This window comes from Lagopus leucura, unplaced genomic scaffold, assembly GCF_019238085.1.
Source record: "Lagopus leucura isolate 7727_CA_CO unplaced genomic scaffold, USGS_WTPT01 Super-Scaffold_774, whole genome shotgun sequence".
Taxonomy (NCBI): Eukaryota; Metazoa; Chordata; class Aves; order Galliformes; family Phasianidae; genus Lagopus; species Lagopus leucura.
Genome location: NW_024962258.1, coordinates 699,676 through 717,342, shown reverse-complemented (window position 1 = coordinate 717,342; position 17,667 = coordinate 699,676). Strand labels below are relative to the sequence as shown.

The 17,667-nt window shown below is 36.5% G+C and overlaps 1 protein-coding gene across 1 annotated transcript in view; it reads left to right on the top strand.

The window, feature by feature from the left end:
* Nucleotides 1-17,135, top strand: part of MAN2A1 (mannosidase alpha class 2A member 1) — a 111,277-nt gene extending 94,142 nt beyond the window's left edge. Inside the window, exons 20-22 of the mRNA XM_042864935.1 lie at nucleotides 8,127-8,321; nucleotides 13,672-13,782; nucleotides 14,645-17,135. Coding sequence (XP_042720869.1) covers nucleotides 8,127-8,321; nucleotides 13,672-13,782; nucleotides 14,645-14,797 — 459 coding nt within the window. The 3' untranslated portion in view covers nucleotides 14,798-17,135. The remainder of the gene's footprint in view (nucleotides 1-8,126; nucleotides 8,322-13,671; nucleotides 13,783-14,644) is intronic.
* The last annotated feature ends 532 nt before the right edge of the window (nucleotides 17,136-17,667 follow it).

Below are 17,667 nucleotides of genomic sequence, written 5' to 3'. Positions count from 1 at the left end.
CATACTTCATGTAGTAGCTGTTTACTGTACACTGCTATTCATTAGCATAGTTTAGCAAGTGTAATTGTGAATGGTTTTGGGCCGCTTTGTCCCAGTTCCATAACTAATGGAGCGGAGGGACCCACAGACCTACACCACGGGAGAGGAGGAAGGGAAAAAGGGGAAAAGGTAAGGAGATGGGCCTAAAAATAAAAACAGTGGCTAATAGAGAAAACTAGTTTACTAAGTATGACAGTGGAATGCGAGATAACACGATATCATACAATATAATTGGAAATGAAGCTGGTAAATCAAATAAAATGAGAGAGAGTGTTCAAAACCAAAGGCCTTACTGTGACACTGAAGGCATGACAGCTAGGAAGCACATATTACAGAGGTGAGCAGTAAAAGGAGGGACAGTCTCATGATGCAGTTTTATCTTTCCTTCTAAATGGAAAACGGAAACAAAACAGTAAAAGTCTTCTAGGATACGTAGTTCTCTTCTAAGAACCAGTTACCTGGAAATATTGACAATCCACAGAACTGGAGCATTAATTCTTTAACTCCCTGATTTTATGATGTGAAATACCAGTAACAAAAATTGTAAAACTATGACAGCATGAACGCATCTGCAGTGAATTATATTATTTTCTTGGGTTGTTTCATTTATCTTTTCGTGTATACTAGTCTGCCAATTCTTTTCAGAAAGATAGTATTTTATTTCAATAGTATGTTTAGTATTAAAGCTTCGTTTCTCCATTCCTAGCCAATGTAACTGGCCAAAGTAGGAAAGTATGTCTCTTTGAAGGCTACTCTGAGTTGGTGCAATTTGAAATCTAAACTTTGCTGTATGTCATGTTCTAGGATGGCCAGGTCATTTGCTCTGCAAGTTCTTATGCTATAACAGAGTTCTTCGTTAAGGAAAGAGAGATGCTGCAAGTCAGGCTTCTTTTCCTTATATTCTCAAGTAATATAAATCCTAATGGTATGATCTGTTTGCATGTGGAACAGGTAGTTTCTATCAACATGAAGAAATTCCCATCAGCAGCAAATTTCTGGTGCAGATAGCTTCACTGGAGATAAAAATAGTACATACTGATCTATATTATTCTTCTGTCATCATGATCACTTTGGCAAGCTACTTCCTCATCATAGCACAACTCCAGAAAATTTCTGATTTGTGTTCTGTCATCCTCTGGGACAGCAGAAGTTCATCCCAGTCAACTGGAAGCAGTATCTTGCACAGTGTCCCTTCCACATCTCTGGCATGCATTAATTCTTTGGATATTAAGTCAATTCTTCTTACTCTTGCACCATTACTGGAAAACACAAACATTAAGAGTAATATAAAATAGATCAAATTGGAGGGAGAGGCTATGAATGAAGTATAAAATTCTTTCATTGCTCAAAATGTGTGTTATAATACTTTTTGTGCAACGTTATGGATGACTTCATACTTGTCAACCACTAAGTGTTATAGTATGCTTCTGGTCATGGTGGCTAGTTAATTTTTTTTTTTGCTCTTTTGTAGCTGTTCGGCAAATAATCCGTTTATAGAATGTGATTGACGTTATGGCATCTGACTAAAGATTAGTTAAACACAAGGACCTTACAGTGATCAAGGGACCAGCAAAAAATGACAGCAACCCCAGGAACCTAGTTAGGGAGTAATGTGCAACATTGAATTGGCTACTCTTGAGACCGCTGAAGGTCACTTAGTTTCTTACTAGTGTGAATTTCAATAGCATGATTCAGCAGAAATCACTTTATTAAGACTAAGGAGGTGATTGCCTGTAAGTATGCCAGACTTGAGGGATTTGGGGAGGGGAAGAACTGTGTTCTTCACAGGAAATAGATGGAAAAGGGGAATAAAAGGGCGCGTGCTTGGTTACTACAGACAATCCTATTTCTGTGCGAGTGCATCATTTACTCTGAGCCTATGAGAACAGTTGGACAGTTTCAGATCAGTCTAAGGAATGAGTAAGGGATCTACTGGTTAACTGATGGAGAAAAAGACCATGAGACTAAGAGAAGAAAAACAACAGTACTAGCTGCCAGGTAGTCGGAAGGCCCTTATTCTGTGTGTGCATGTGAACTGCTAGCAAACTTGAAGCTGGTGTGTAAGGAGCCTGTACCAGAAATGATATAAAGACTGATATAGTGAGTGGTTAAGAGGCCTAAGATTCAAGCCTGGATATCAGACAGACTTAAAGTCCACACTATTGAGCATCAGTGGATATTAAGTTAATACAGTGATGATGTTTCACCAGTGAACTCTAGGCCTCATCAGCTGTAGGATCAAGTCAGGTCTATTCTGTTTATGTTTGAGTGCTCTGTGGGTTCTGTTGAAGGCTCTGTTTTCATTTGTGTGGCTAGCCAAGTAAGTGGTGTGTTTGTGTGTGCCTGTTGAGGGTACAGGCCTTGCTTCTGCTTGGAGTGGGAAAACAGGACCACAGCAGTCTTTTGAACTAGGATAAGAGTGGTCTTAGAGACCAGCAAGTTTGACTCTAATGGCCTTGGAAAAATAAATTTCCTGAGGACAAAGTACCCTCATGGGTACCTGACAGACCCTCATAATTTTTGTGTCATTTATAATGAATCTTCAGGGACCCCTTTCAGCTTGTATTTTTAGTGTACCCTCCAAGTAAATATAGTGAAAATATTCCATTCTCACAGGTAAAGACCTAGCATGATCCTTAAAAAGTCTTGAAACATGTTACTAAATTAAGCAAGAATTAAGCACAGAATTCTATTTCTTTCTAGATTTTATTGGAATGCACTGAGATCCACATCACTATCCACATTTCAGCAGCTCAGTCAGATTGTTTGGATGCTGGTGTAGTTTTAGAGTTTTATTTGTGTGGAAATATCTTTCCACATTTGCGCTGTTCTTCGTAGAGAAGTATCTAAAGGAAAACTGAATAATCAAGATTTGTGATTTGATATTCTGTCTGCCCTGGCTTGCTTTCCTTAATTTTTTGCATAGGAAATTTAAGATTACTTGCCTTTTGAAAAGTTAATTGTTTCTCTTTTAGCTCAGTTTGAAGTCCAATTATCAGCTGTTTCAGTTTTACTGTATTCTATTCTGTTCATTCTTCCATTCAATTACTAAGTGATTTCTGAAGAGTTTAATTAGTGTTTTTTTCCCCTCTAATTAAAGACCCCAGTTCCTCGATTCAAACTCTTAACAGAAAAGTGTTTGAGACTTTTCTTAATGTGTTCCATTCTTCTTTTATTGATAGAATAGCTCTTGTCTGCTATAAGGGTGCATGCTAGAGATGAGGCCATCTTTAGAATTTGTTGCACACTGTAACATAGTGTTATATTGGAGTCTGTTTTGCTTTATTGTTATGTTGTTGTAGTAGTAGTTGTTGTTGTTTTGTTTTTCCCATGAATCTGAGAATTCAGAATTATTCAACTTACTTTTGATGACAGAGAAAGAACCAATATGAGGATTTGTGTACATCTTTGTAAAATCATTGCAGGGTTAAATTTCAGAGCGATTGTTTCCAATCAGATAATTGTATGTGAATGTGCTACAAGGTAGTTCTAAAAAGCAGTATTTAGTTTGATTAGAAGAAATTAAGCCAGCTGTATCAGTGGCATTTGTCAGAATCTTGCCAATATCTAATGTTTACAAAGCTGCCAGTGGAGCTCAGTTCCAAACTTTGACTGTTGAACATTGTCACTGAAGTTGAGGAAACAATGTCAGTTCTGAGAGAACAGTACTTTGATTAGATGGAGACTGTGGGACAGTATCTTCTAGAATCAGTGAGATTGGAAAGGCCAGTAAGATCATCTAGTCCAGCCATCAACCCATGCTTATGGCCGCTCTAGACCATGTCACTTAGTGCAAGATCTGCTTTCTTGAAAACTTCCAGGGACAGTGACTGCCGCTCTTTGGTCAGACTGTTGCAATACCTCAGCATTCTTTCTCAGCAGAGATTTTTCTTCACGTCCAACCTGACATGGCATCAGCAGAGTACTGCTGGAAACTACACACACAGCGAATGTTTATACAGAGTAACTGTTCTTACAAATCTGCTCTGTTTACAGGAAAAAAGCCTTCCCTTCTTTGTATTTCTACAGAGTCCTATTTAAATGTTATATCATTTGATTAAGAAGGGAAGGCAATTCCAATCCTTTTGTGGATGTAATGCTTATAGGGGAGAGAACTGGGCTTTGAGGTGTTCCTTCTGGAATTTTTGTAACAGCAAACTTGGTGATGTTCATAAAACCCCTTTCCTTTATTTAGTCTTTGGCAGGTTTTGACACTTGCTTCACTCTCCATTCTGTTGACTGCAGCTGTTCTGTTGGTGCAGATTGATGTCCCAGATACGGGAACACAAGATGCGTCATAAAATCTCCATCTTAGTGCAGCTTTTAAAAGTTTGAATGTTGATAATGCTCAAGTTGAATGTTTCTGACTGTGATAAAACATCTAAACACTTCAGGAGCAAAGATGAGTGAAATTGATTCAGCTCTGATTCTGCATTTGCCAGAGTCCCTCAAGGTCATTTTCCTGCAATCTTCAGTTACTTCAATAATCTAGGAGGTTAAGAGCCACTCTTTGTGTTTCTGATCAGAGTTCCCTGACTACTTTGTCCATGACAGTAAATGGTTCTCTCCAGCTTATATTCTTCTTGAAAGTTTTCAGTGTCTTTATTTTCATCTCTTCTGGTTTCTCAACTGAGACTGATTTTACTGCATCTTTACAGTAAAAAATACCTTCTTTTTTAAAATTTACAAGGGCTGCTCTGAAAGTAATGCTTCCTGTTTTATTATGTTTGCCCACGATGTCAGAGGCAGATGTTGGTGGTATGGCAGTAAAAGTTAAACCTGACCACCAATGTTTTGTTATATTGTTGCTATGTGACAGATGGCAGCAGAGGAAGTCTGGCAGTGTGGTGTCTGACATGGAAGTGTGTGTGAAGCAAAGGTGGGTCATTGAATTCCTCCATGTGGAAATAATGGCGTCTGTTGACATTCATTGATCCTTGCCGAACAGGCTCGTGTTCATTTCTGGCAAAAATGCATAGCTATATTGAAAAATAGTGTAGCTGAGAATTTGCTCTATCAGAAGTTAGTTAAAACCATGTTATCAAGGGCATTGTGCAAATGCCTCCTTATCACTGATAGGTATGGGACATCTGCTACCTCTCTTGGAAGAGTGGTCCAGAGGTTGATCACCCTCATGATAAAGAAATTGTTTCAGTTCTCAGTCTGACCCTTCTTTGTGCTCTGCTTTGTGCCATTCCTGCATGTCCTGCTGTAAGCTTCCAGGAGCAAAGCCCATCTCCTTCCTCTGCTTCCCCTCCTCAGAAAGCTGCCAAGAACAGTGAAATCACCACTTGGCCTCCTCTTCTCCAGGCTAGACAGCCCAGTGTCCTCAGCCTTTCCTCACAGGGGATGCCTGCCAGCCCTGTACCAACTTTGCTCCTCTGGATACTTTCAAGAACCATTTTTGTACTTTTCATATTTTGCAGCCCGGCACAGAATTAAAGGTGAGGCTGCAGCATCACTAAGCACAATGGAGAATCTCTTCTTTTGCCCAGCTGGCTGTGCTGTGTTTAATCCATTATGTGGTATTTCCTTTCTGACTGCCAGGGCACACTGCTGCTTATGCTGAGCTGCTGTTAGCAGCACCCCCAGGACCTTTCCTGCTGAGCTGCTCTCAAGTCACTTGTCTCCCATGAGTGCTTTTATCTCACATTGCTCTATCCCAGGTGCAGCAACAGGCATTTAACTTCTGTGGAAGTTCGTGCCACCAGTAACTGTCCAATGCTCCAGTATATCTAGACCTCTCAGCCCTCATGAGGGCCAACCTTTCCTAGACATGTCTCAGAATTCACCAGATATTTATACAGTGAGCCCTTTATTAATCTCATGTCAACCAATACACAAATTTGTCTCCTGTTATTTCCCTATTTTCCACATTTAGAAGATTTAGGAGAGGTTTTAACTCACGGATGTCACACTTGTCTGATATATATTTTTCTATACATGGAACAGAAGCATTCTGTAAATTCTCACTTCTGTACATGTCAGATGACCTCAGCACGGTAGTTCCATTCATAAAGTACTAGTTGATTGAATGAGTTATCAGGTACTGTTTCGGTAATGAATTGTGGCTCTTCTCCAACTATGTGGGATGTCTTACAGTGAAAATTTGCATATAGATAAAACATGGGGAAAAAAACGGGCGTACAGCTCTTACTTTGATGTGTTTATAGTGTATGTTTGGCAGTGGTCAAAACCAGGGGAAGAAATGGAAGAACTTGAGTTCTGGCAAAGTCTGTGTTGTGAAATGCTTTGGAGTATGCAAGCCTAAAGTCAAAAAATGCATACGAAAAACTAATCTCAAACAACTGTGATTGCTGGACAGTGCTTTTGTCTTCTCCTGCCCTCCAGTATTGCGGCTGGAATTAGGACGAATTTATTATTTGACTAATTCACGTGGCATTTTTATGATATTTAAGGATGCTACTTTTAAAGTTGCCTGACACATCTAAGCAGGTTCTTTTACAGAAAAAAAAAAAAAAAAAAAAAAAGATGATTGAAGAATAGTAAGAAAACTGATGATAAAGTGTTGTAACTGACTTCAGCACATGCATGGGGAAAAAAGTAAACAGCCAGCATTTGTTTTGAGGTCAAACAGTGCTCTTTAACTTGAAAAAAACATGTATGTTTATATTTTTTTGTGGGCTTAGGAGTTCATTCAGTCACTTGAACAGAAGGCTTCTGTTAGGTTTAATTGTATTTTGAGCAAGTCTGCTCATATTTTAATCGAAAAAGTGGAAAATAACATTAAAAAAAAAATTGCCAGTGATGCTGAACTGTATAAAATAATTTACAAAATGAAGGTACCTGTAGAATCACAGAAGGACTTCAAAGCATGCAGTAAAATAGCAGATGAAGATAAACGCAATGATGCACATGGGAGAACTCCTTTACAACTATTAACTTTTTCAATTTATGGAATGTAATTTTGGGGACCATCATACATCCATAAAAAGATTAACCTCAATGCTTAGTAGCTACCAAACAAGCAAATTGGTGTTAGTCATTGCTATGAAAAGAACCACCAACAAAACAGAAATTATCAACTTGCATCAAGTCAGCTCTGGCATTTTTTCTGTTGCTACACTGTCAGATGTATTTAATGCTTCTGCAAAGGTAAAAAATTAATATGTATGCACACTCCAGAATAGGAATTACTATTATGGTTGTCCATTATGAACTGATAGATAATCTCGTTCGCTTTAAGCATTCCTGTTTATTTTTTAATTTAATGGTTTCAGCCTATCTTAAAATGCAAATTTAAAATGGCAAAGATTAAGAGGCTGTAAACTTTTTGCAAAGTCTTCACTAAAAGTCACCTGTTTTAAGAAGTAGGGATTTTATGTGATGAAGAATACAAAGAAAAGTGAGAGCAAGAATAAGTTTTCATGTGTTCCCTTGACTGAATGAAATTGACTTTTTAGGTTTCTTTTTCAGATTCTTATAAAGCTTTAAGTAGCTGGTGTGAATATGAGGACTTATTCATTTCAGGGTTTGTGATACAGTTTCTGCAGCCGTGTAAAAAGCACTCAAAGAACTGTTCAGTAAAAGCCGGGGAAGGATTCCCTTCAGTTCCTGCTGGCATAGTGTTGAAATAAAACCACTGAAAGTAAGCTGCATTATAGATCAAGACAAAGATTGCAAGTTCCTCCAGAAAACAGTTTTAAGATATTAGATATAAAAATAAAGTGAGAGATAGGATTCAAGTGAATCTGAACACAGTGTGAAAAAATAAGAAATAGAGGAAAGGAAGTCTGCAAAAGAGCATTTTGGTTTCAGTATTCAGGTAAATATTGAATAACTGAGAGCAATTTGCTAACATGAGAAGCTGCATAATGGTATAAAAGGAGATATCTGATTACTCTTTTAAAAGACATGGTAATGATCTGTAAATGAGAAGGATCTCCTACTACCACTAAATACAACTTGCAGGTGATCAGAAGTTTCCAAAAGTCATTGAATGGACATTCTGTAGAGTAAGAGTTCCTCTTAAATTAGTGGAATCATTAGTAAGGCAAATGGGTTTAGAAGTTCAGACGTTGGTATAGTAACTTGATTCTATAACTGTTTTCTCTTATGTTTTACAGAATGAAGAGAAGGCATCAGTCAGTTTTCCCTCACTTCTTAGCCATATGACGTCTTCTTTCTTAAATCATCCTGTAATTCCAATGACAACAAATGCAGATTCAGGTGTCCCAGAGATGCTGAATACTTTTTCTCCACTCATGTCATCTATGCCTTGCGATATGAATATAGTTAATCTGAGGACAGTCCAATCAAAGGTAAGATCAAGCAGCTTTTTAATCAGCAGTCTTATTAATATAGTCCAATCAAGCGCTTTACTTTAGGAAAGTAGCTTATGAATTTCATACATTGTATGTATTATACATGTATTTCATACATTATATAATGTATTTGATACATTCTATATATTATTACTACATTGTAATGATTTGTTTTTGTTAATTCTGCAAGAACTGTGATTACACAGTGGTCATGAAGGATTGTGAAATAGAAGAACTACTATTTCACAATGTACTAAAATGCACAGTACTTTATTCTATCTCTGGAGAGCATGTATTTTCATAGATTTGATCACAGTTTGAGCAAAGAAAGGTTTCTTAGATCAAATACTTCAGCCTCTTCCATATTAAGAATTAAATTTCAGTTCAGTAAACCTTGCTCTGAGTATACTAGTTTTTGCTTTTAAAAAAGCCTGATTCTGTTTGGTGGACCTGATGAAAGTCTACCACATCTTAACACCCACTGGAATAAATTCTTACACTATTCTTAGACTTCAGTACAAGACCTTTTTTAATTATACTAATATCTACCTACCATCCAGGCTTCTTGTGAAACTGTTCTCTGGTATGTTTTAAAAAGAAAACCCAGGCAGTGTCTGAATTTCAGCTGGGACAGAATTGTGTTCTTCTACCAGAGACACTTCTACCAGAGTGTCTGGTATAAGGTTTGGTTCCAGGAGAAAAACAATGTTGATAGCACACTGATGTTTATAATTATTGCTAAGCAGTGTTGTACAGAGCCAAGATCATTCCAGTTTCTCAGCTCATACTAACAAAGGGCTGGGAGGAGACAGAATCAGGAAAGCTGACTTAAACTGGCCAGAGGGGTATTCCATGCCATATGACATCATGCAGAAGGAGATATTTCTAAAGCATCTTCAACTAACGCTTGCTTTCTTAAAAGCAGTGAAGAAATGCCATCTGTGTAGGATTCTCAGTGTGAGGTGTATTAACTAGAACTTCCTAAGTCCTAATGAGAAGTGGCAGTAGGATAATGTATAAGCAGTTTTCTTGATCGTGGGTAGGTGATTCTTTCCTTTTTTTTTTTTTTTTTGAACGTTTTACAAAAAAATTTGCAAAAAGTGTTCATAAAATCATTGACGTTGGAAAAGGCCCATGCCATCATCAAACCCAATTATCCACCTAACATCACAAGTCCACTGCTAAAGCACGTCCCTCAGGGCCGGATCCACATGTTTCTTGAACACCTCCAAGAATGGCAACTCCACCACTTCTCTGGGCAGCCTCTTGCAGCACCTAAGCACTTTTTGTGGGAAGAAATTCATCCTGATATCCAGTCAAAACCTTCCATGATGCAAGCTTAGGCCATTTCATTGAGTCCTGTTCCTTATCACCCGGGCAAAGTTTGACAGCCAGTTGCTGCACACAATGGTTAGCCTTGTAGAATGCCGTAAAATTGGATGCAGTTCATTAACCTCAGCCTGTCCAGATCCTTCTGTAGAGCCTTTCTACCCTCAAACAGGTGAACACTGCCACCCAACTTGGTGTCACTGGCAAACTCGCTGGGGATTCACCCACTCCCCAACAATGACAGGATGGTTGATGAAGGTATTAAACAAAGCCGGTGCCAATACTGAGTCCTTAGGAATGGCACTTGTGACACGCTGCCAGCCAGATTTAACTCCATTCACAACAACCCTTTGGGCCTGGCCATCCAGCCTGTTCTTTACCCAGCAGACGGAGCATCTGCATCCAGTCTCTCCAGGAGAAAGCTGTGTATCAAATGCTTTGCTAAGGTCCATGTAAGCTACACCCACAACTTTTCCCTCGTCCACTAAGCAGATCATCTTCTCTTGGAAGGAGATTGGTCAGGCAGGACCTGCCTTTCGTAAGCTCGTGCTGTTTGGCTTTGTTCAGCTGGTTGTCCTGCACATGCCATATGACAGCACTTTAGATGGTCTGCTCCATGACCTTCCCTGGTTCCAAGATCACAATGACAGGCCAGTTAATCCCCTATTTCTCCTTCCTGCCGTTCCTGTAGATGCACATCACTTTGGCAACCTGTAATCTTCTGGGAAATCCCCACTTACTGAGACTGCTGGTATGCTTTTGAAAGTGGCTTGGCAGGTACTTGTGACAGCTCTTTTTGCCCCCTTACACAGATCCCATCTGGAATCTTAGATCTGTGGTTGTCCAAGTGGTGTAGAAAAATCATGTCGTAGAATATAGGATGGCCTTGGCTGTAAGGAACCTCAAAGATCCTAGAATCGTAGAATCATCTGAGTATGGAAGGTATCTTTAAGGCGCAAAAGAGCCCATCTTTCATATCAAAATGTCTTTGGATGACATCTTTTCCTTCTGCTGCGTCAACCACACCAATTAGGTTGGTGTCATCAGCAAACTTGCTCTGGGTGCATTCAGTCCCGTAATCTGTGTCACTAACAAGGTTATTAAAGAGTACTGGTCATTCTTTCCTTTTGACTGAAAGGACTGATGAAAAAACAGCAAATGCTCCTGAGTCCCTTACCGTTGTTCCCATGTTTCTGTAGCTCTTGATTAATTCTCTCATTGCTCCTTCCCTGTATTGCTCGTGCCCACATGAAACAGAAGCAGTGGCTGTCAGCTTGATATTGTCTTGGGAGTGGGTCAGGATGTGTCGTGGAGTACCTCCATATCTTTCCACTAAGAGTCATTTACTAATACGCATCACCTTTTCTTTGTTGTGTTGATTGTTAAACAAGGAGTAGAATTTCAAGAAATGGTGTTATAACAATTTCACATAAAAGGGTACTAAATTAATATATATATTTAAGATTTAAGGTAGAGATTAGAATTCATGAAAATACAGCAAAACGTAAATGAGAAAAAGGGAAATTCTTACTTCGCTTTAAACTCTCCTCCCCTGTGGGGGGAAAAATGCCATTGAGTGTAATCCCATCATGCAGGAGCCTAACACCATATATCTTGTTTGGCAAAGATTTTGCCTACAGGACAGGACATTGAGATTTTAAAAACTGAGTGCATTTGTCCCCTTATACCAAATATAAATGCTTTTTGTTGTGCAAGATTAAGGATGTTTATGTTTTCTAGACATTCAGAAATTTGTAGAGGAAGCATAGCTATATTTAGAGGGTATATGTGACGTAAGTTATGTTCATTTTTGCTCATACATTCCCTTAGTTGATATAAGAATAGATAAAGTATATGTGAAAACTGTGGCAGCTTGCTCAGTCTTACACCTCTTTTAGTAATGGATTATGGATGCTCTGTGCATAGTAAGTCCTAGAAAGTGTAAAATCATGAGTACTATGTTATCAAAGCTCTCTTCCCAAAGGCACCATTAATTACCTTTATGTTTTAAACATTTTGAATCTTAATTAAGGTAATATTTAATTTTAAAAACTTAAGAAGTGAAATTTTCATACTGTCAGTTACACTGTATTTGTTATGCAGGTGACTACAAGATGATTCTACTGAAGATAAAGTTTTGATACTTTCTTACTATCTTGTCATTCTTAACATCAGTTAACCCCATCAGAAGTCAGGCTTTTTTAGTATGAATTTTAATACATCTCTAATCTGATGTTTAGACAGTAACATTTTGTGTGCATAAAAATATCTACTTTTAAGTGCAGCACTTTTCCATGTGGCTGACAAAGTATTACATAGTTGGAAACTGAAAATAATCTTGATGCATCACTATTATTAATTTAATCTTGGAATGGAGCTGCTGTTTCAATAAACAATGTAAGAACTTTTTCAGCCACCATAGATATTAAGTAGGCGTACTAAACCTGTTTAAATCATTTTACCATGGATATCTTTCATTAATTAACAGTATGATTTTAGGTGGTTAAAAGCTGTGTTATTCATGAAAATCTTCTCAAACTGAGATGTGCTTTGGTTTTGTAAACTATGCAGCATTTTTACACGTTAACATCTTGCTGCATATTATCATATTTCAGGTCCACGTACTGTTAGGTACATTTTTGTTGTTCTAAAGGGAGAACTTGCTTTAAAAAAAACCTGAATTTACCATTTTATTATCTGAATTACATTTAAAACTGAATTTGTAGTACTGTGAAGTTATATCATGCTGTATTTCAAAGAAACTTGTTAAAGATATTGTTCCAAGATCTACACTATCAGAAGAAACTTCATATGGATCTGAACACCTAATCTATTGATACTGCTTATTTGTTGCACCTCAGAGAGATAAAGCTTCACAAAATGGCTAATGCTTGTTGACTTAGGCTTCTCCAAGGCAATAGATCTTATTTAAGTAACAAAAATGAATGTGACTATGAGAGAGATTACTGGGAAAAAATGTCAGTGCCCAGTTCAAGTTAAACAAGGTTTTAAATAACGAACAAAAAAACTTACACCACTTTATTAAATATTTAATAAAATGAAGGGCTGGAGAACTAAAATAGGAAATACAACGAAATAAATCATGTGATAGAAAATAAATGACAGGTAAGTATAGTGATACAACAAACGGCCTGTGGCATGTAGGAAAACTCGTCGCAGGCCACTTGTGGGTGCTGTGAAGATAGTGTGCCTGCATATGCATCAATAATGAGAAGTAGAATTTCATTTGTTACTCTTACTGTACAGTTCATATTTTTGTTATGCCTTACTGTATTTACGAAAAGTATCTCAATCTGGGAAGCTTTCCGTTCTCTGGGATATGACTGTTTGCTGAAAAATACGTGTCAAAACAAGATTCTGACTTCAAGTATTTATGTGACTGTTCGTCCTAAATGATTTTAGAAATTTATCCCAAATCAGAAATTTGAGATTTTGGATTACTCTGTGATGCCTGTTGAGGCTCAAGAGCACCACATGTCTTATCTGTAATTGTTTAATATTTGTATGCTAGTGTGTGGTTTCACACAACTTCTAAGCCATGTGAGATTTTATGGGGCAGATTTGCAAAAGGAAAATTTGCTACAGCATAGTTACAGTATTTAAAGCTACCTATTGTAATTACTTTTACATATTGTAATGTGCTTTCTGATTTCTTCTGTTTTTGCCATATAATTTTCCTGGGAAGCCCATTAGTAAAACTATGATAGATACACTTAAATTCTGAGTCTTCTTGTGCATGTGAATTTATTGAGCTCTGAATTTTTTTGTTCACCACTTAAATTCACATTTGATAGTATCTGTGTATGTAAAATCACTATGCTATTTAGTCATTTTTATGTTTAATCTTATAGACAATAAAAGAAACGTGTTCAGTTCAGGCTGAACGTTATTTAAGGTATGAGTGGTTCCCTCATTTTAAGGTAATGACAATCTTACAAGGTCTTAAAATGTCTTGTTGGCTCTGCAACTTTCTGAGTAACTTCTGGTTTGTTTGCAGACAGATACTGAGCCGTCTGATGAAGCTGCTCTGATTCTTCACAGGAAGGGATTTGACTGTAGGTTTTCGAACAAAGATGTGGGTCTGCTCTGTTCCACCACTCAGGGAAAGGTATGCTGATATTCTATGGATGTTTTACCTTGCAAGTACTGCAATAACAGTAAAAAAGTAAATTATTGTTGAAGTGTAAATCGATATTTCTCGAGAAATACAGAATTATAGCTAACTTTATCTTGAAATATACTTGCCATTTAATAAGGATGTGGTGCTGCTGCTGCATGGAAATTACCATGTAAGCATCTGCAAGTTAACTTTTAGATCAAATTTAGTCTTACTAACTTCCTGCAAGTGCAGTTTTGATATAACAGCAGTATTTCTCAAACACTTTTTGAATGGTACAGTATGAGCAACTTTACCAAAGAGAGTTATTTTAAAAATTCTGAAGTGTTTTCTTTTGAATAGTTTTTTTAAACTTATCTACAAGTCATGTGACTGGTACTTTGAAAACTTCCTTATTAAAGCATACAAATATCTGAATGTTTTGCAAATGCAATCATGTGTACATCATGCATCTTTGTTGTAAATGATACCATGAGCAGTAGGCTGGATAATAATTTCTAGAATCTCTAAAATTTTTTACAGCAAATCTTGAAACAGATTTATTTGTTGAAAAATTGATATATATATTTTTTCTTTTTAGATACAAGGAGAATTTTAATCCAAGTATTTCTGATCATGTTTTAAATATTCTGGTTTACCTTACTTGCTTTGAAATATGGCAAGCAAACTCTACCTGAAAAGCTTGAATCAAGTGTATAGAGTTTGGGGTGTTATAGAAATAGTCAGTAATTTTGGTGCAAGAATTGTTGCGCTGATAATTGTGAAGGTATTTGCCTGGCATTTTGGAGATAAAATTGAAGTAAAGTTTAAGGTACTTAATGTATTTTCTAATTTATTTATTCTTTTTCTGCAGGTAAAGGTGCATAAACTCTTTAACAAATTCCATGTGGAAAGTCTTACACCTGCATCTTTATCTTTGATGCATTCACCTCCAGATGCCAGAAATATAAGTGAAATAAATATGAGTTCTATGGAGATAAATACATTCCGGATTCGACTAAGATGAAGTCTGGATGTAATACTCAGATAGAGAAGAGGAATCTGCAAGTATCTCCTCAAAATTTTGCGTGCAATAAGAAGCACATTATTGTTATTCCAGCTTCTGGATACTGTGAGAAAAACATGCATTGTCTAATTATTTTTTTTTTTTTACCAACACAGTGAAAAGCCATGTTGCAAGCAACCTTTTTTTTTGTTGTTTGTTTGTTTTTTTTCTCCATAAAATACCAACATCAGTATAAGTTAACACATTAGTGCAACAAGTGAAGAAATTTATAAGGATGTTAACCTCTCAACAGATTAAATCTCAGGTCAAATGCTAATTATGTTTCTGGTGTTTTAATTTTCATAAGAAGGGGATTGGGTTTTAAGCAGCTTTCTTTGCGGATTGCTGATAAATTTATGTATAAATAATTCAGTGTAGAAAGCCCTGATTCAACTTTGAAAGAAAACACAATAAAATGTACTTGTTACTAGCTGATTTCCAAAAATCTGCAATCATTTATATCAATGACAATAATGTCAAATTATTCCACAATTAATTTCAATTTACTCAACGAAAAGGGGATCTTTAATTGTGGTAAAATGAAAGCCTGCAGTACTTGTGACAAGTGGTGGTAGATTTTAATACATCTGCCATTCACCTGAATTATGTAAATAGGAAAACATGAACCTACGAAATAATTTTGCAATGGAATCATTTAATAAAATTCCCTTTTTGTTACTTGACACACTGGGATATGTGCAATTATTCCATTATACATGATGAGAAATGTCCATGCTTATCATGATTACAAGATTTTTTATAAAACTCATTTAGATATCAATGTTCTCTGAAGTGAGTTTTCTATTTCAAGATTACCATATCAAGATAAATGTGCCTTATTTTTTGATATGTCTTGTTAAAATTTTTGTGTCTATGTTAATGCTTTTTGGGGAAAAGTAGTTTATATAATACTTAAGCTGTGTATCTCCTGTTTGACAATGCTGGCCACACTCTGATCTACGTCCTCCTGCACCAAGTTTGTACTATCTTATTCCGAGCAACTATTTGAATGTATTAATATGATGTCATAATATGAAACAGACAAAAATCACTGTAAAATCTAAATTCAGCTGCTTTCAAGGAAATTGCAGTTCGACGCAGAAAGTTGATAGTAAGCAAGACATAGTTTGCAAACCCATCAAAACGTGTGCTTGCTTGTCGCAGACTCTGTGACCTGTGCATTCAGAATCATGTGCCTATATTTTAAGCATAATTTTTCAAGCTTGTAACCTCAGTTACATCGCCAGTGTTCACATGTTCACCTTACTGAAGAATGGAGTCTTACTTTTAGCTTTATTTCCACATATTAACTAATTCATATTTAGTGCTGAAGCCATTCAAGTGTGCGAAATATTCCCTAAGTAGAGCTACTGTTTACAGTTAACACACATAAACACACACTTGAGTGTTATCCCATTTACTAATCTTCGTATATCTTCTTACCTTTTCCATCTTGTTTATGCCTTTCAAACTTCATTGCTTATCTTCAATACTATTGCATGGAAAATCATTGTAACTGGTAAAAAGGTGTGCTATTTTCTAACTCTAATAATACCTACTGTGTTTAATACCATCATTATGATCCACGATTTATTAGATGATATCTTGTAGCTACAGGCTATCTTAAAAGAAAATGTTGTGCATTGTCATGGGTTGGGTCTCCATCAGGGTTGCATAGACTTGCCCTATTTGATTCAATCTGCTGTATATTCTGTAGTTAGTGGATGTACTTAGCAGGATGTGGTGCAAGTTATGTCAAAAATATAAGAACCACTAACCACAAATGAAAGAATCAGACAGATCCCTGAAATTGATGTTTTCATGCAATAAACGTGTACTGTAAGTTTTTCTGAGCTATAGTAATTGAAAATACTTCTGTTGTTGTTGGAAGTCAGAGCTCGGTAGACTTGCCAGCAGAAGGTTCTCATAATGTTTATTTTATTGCATCGTTAGAATTAAAATGCTTCAGAGACTTTTGTTTGTTCTGTGCAAGAGAGCTTTCAAAATATTTCAAGTTTTGTGAAGCAGAAGGGTAAAATTTTGATGCAATAATGTTTTGAAGTATTTTACCATTGGAATTGCTTCCAAAAGATCAAATAGCTTTGTACCTTTCGTCATCAGCTGTACAATCATGATGCCTGTGTCTTTCTTAACCAGGAGATGTAGTCATTGTTCTCTTATTTTGCATTGCTTTTTGTGTAGCAACAGAACAGCCTTCAGTCTGGAATTCAGACATTCCCGAAATCTGTAACTAAGTCAAAACTCTGAAGTCTGAAAATAAATTTTATGTTAATTGGTTCAGAATGTGACTATTAATTTCTTTTTTCCAACAGTTCATAGTATCACCTTACACTACATTTTTTGCTATGAGATTCCAGTGAAGTTTTTTTCCCTGCATATTCACCTTTCAGCTTGTGTTTTTTTCTGTTTTGTAGCTGCTGGTTGTAAAACTACTGGTTAAGAAAACGAAACATCCTTTCTTTCATCCAGGATGGTTTTAAAGACAATGCTGAATAAACAAAAATAAAAAGATTTAAATCTTGTAATTACTTTCCATACTAGTAATACCTGTGCTGATTTTTTTTTTTACGTTCCTCTTAAATGTCTTTGTTTTTACTTACTCATGTTGTCTGAAACAAACTGATTTAAATTGAAGGTTTTTGATATTTTCTCTTTGAAGGTTTTATATCTTATGGGGATATGTAAAATATGATCTCTAATAAAAGATAATGTTATTGTGAGATGTGTGCAGTGTTCTTAATGACTTAGCAATAACTAGTTCAAAAACAAAACGTAATCATACTGTAAGGAGTTTCATACATCAATAGCAT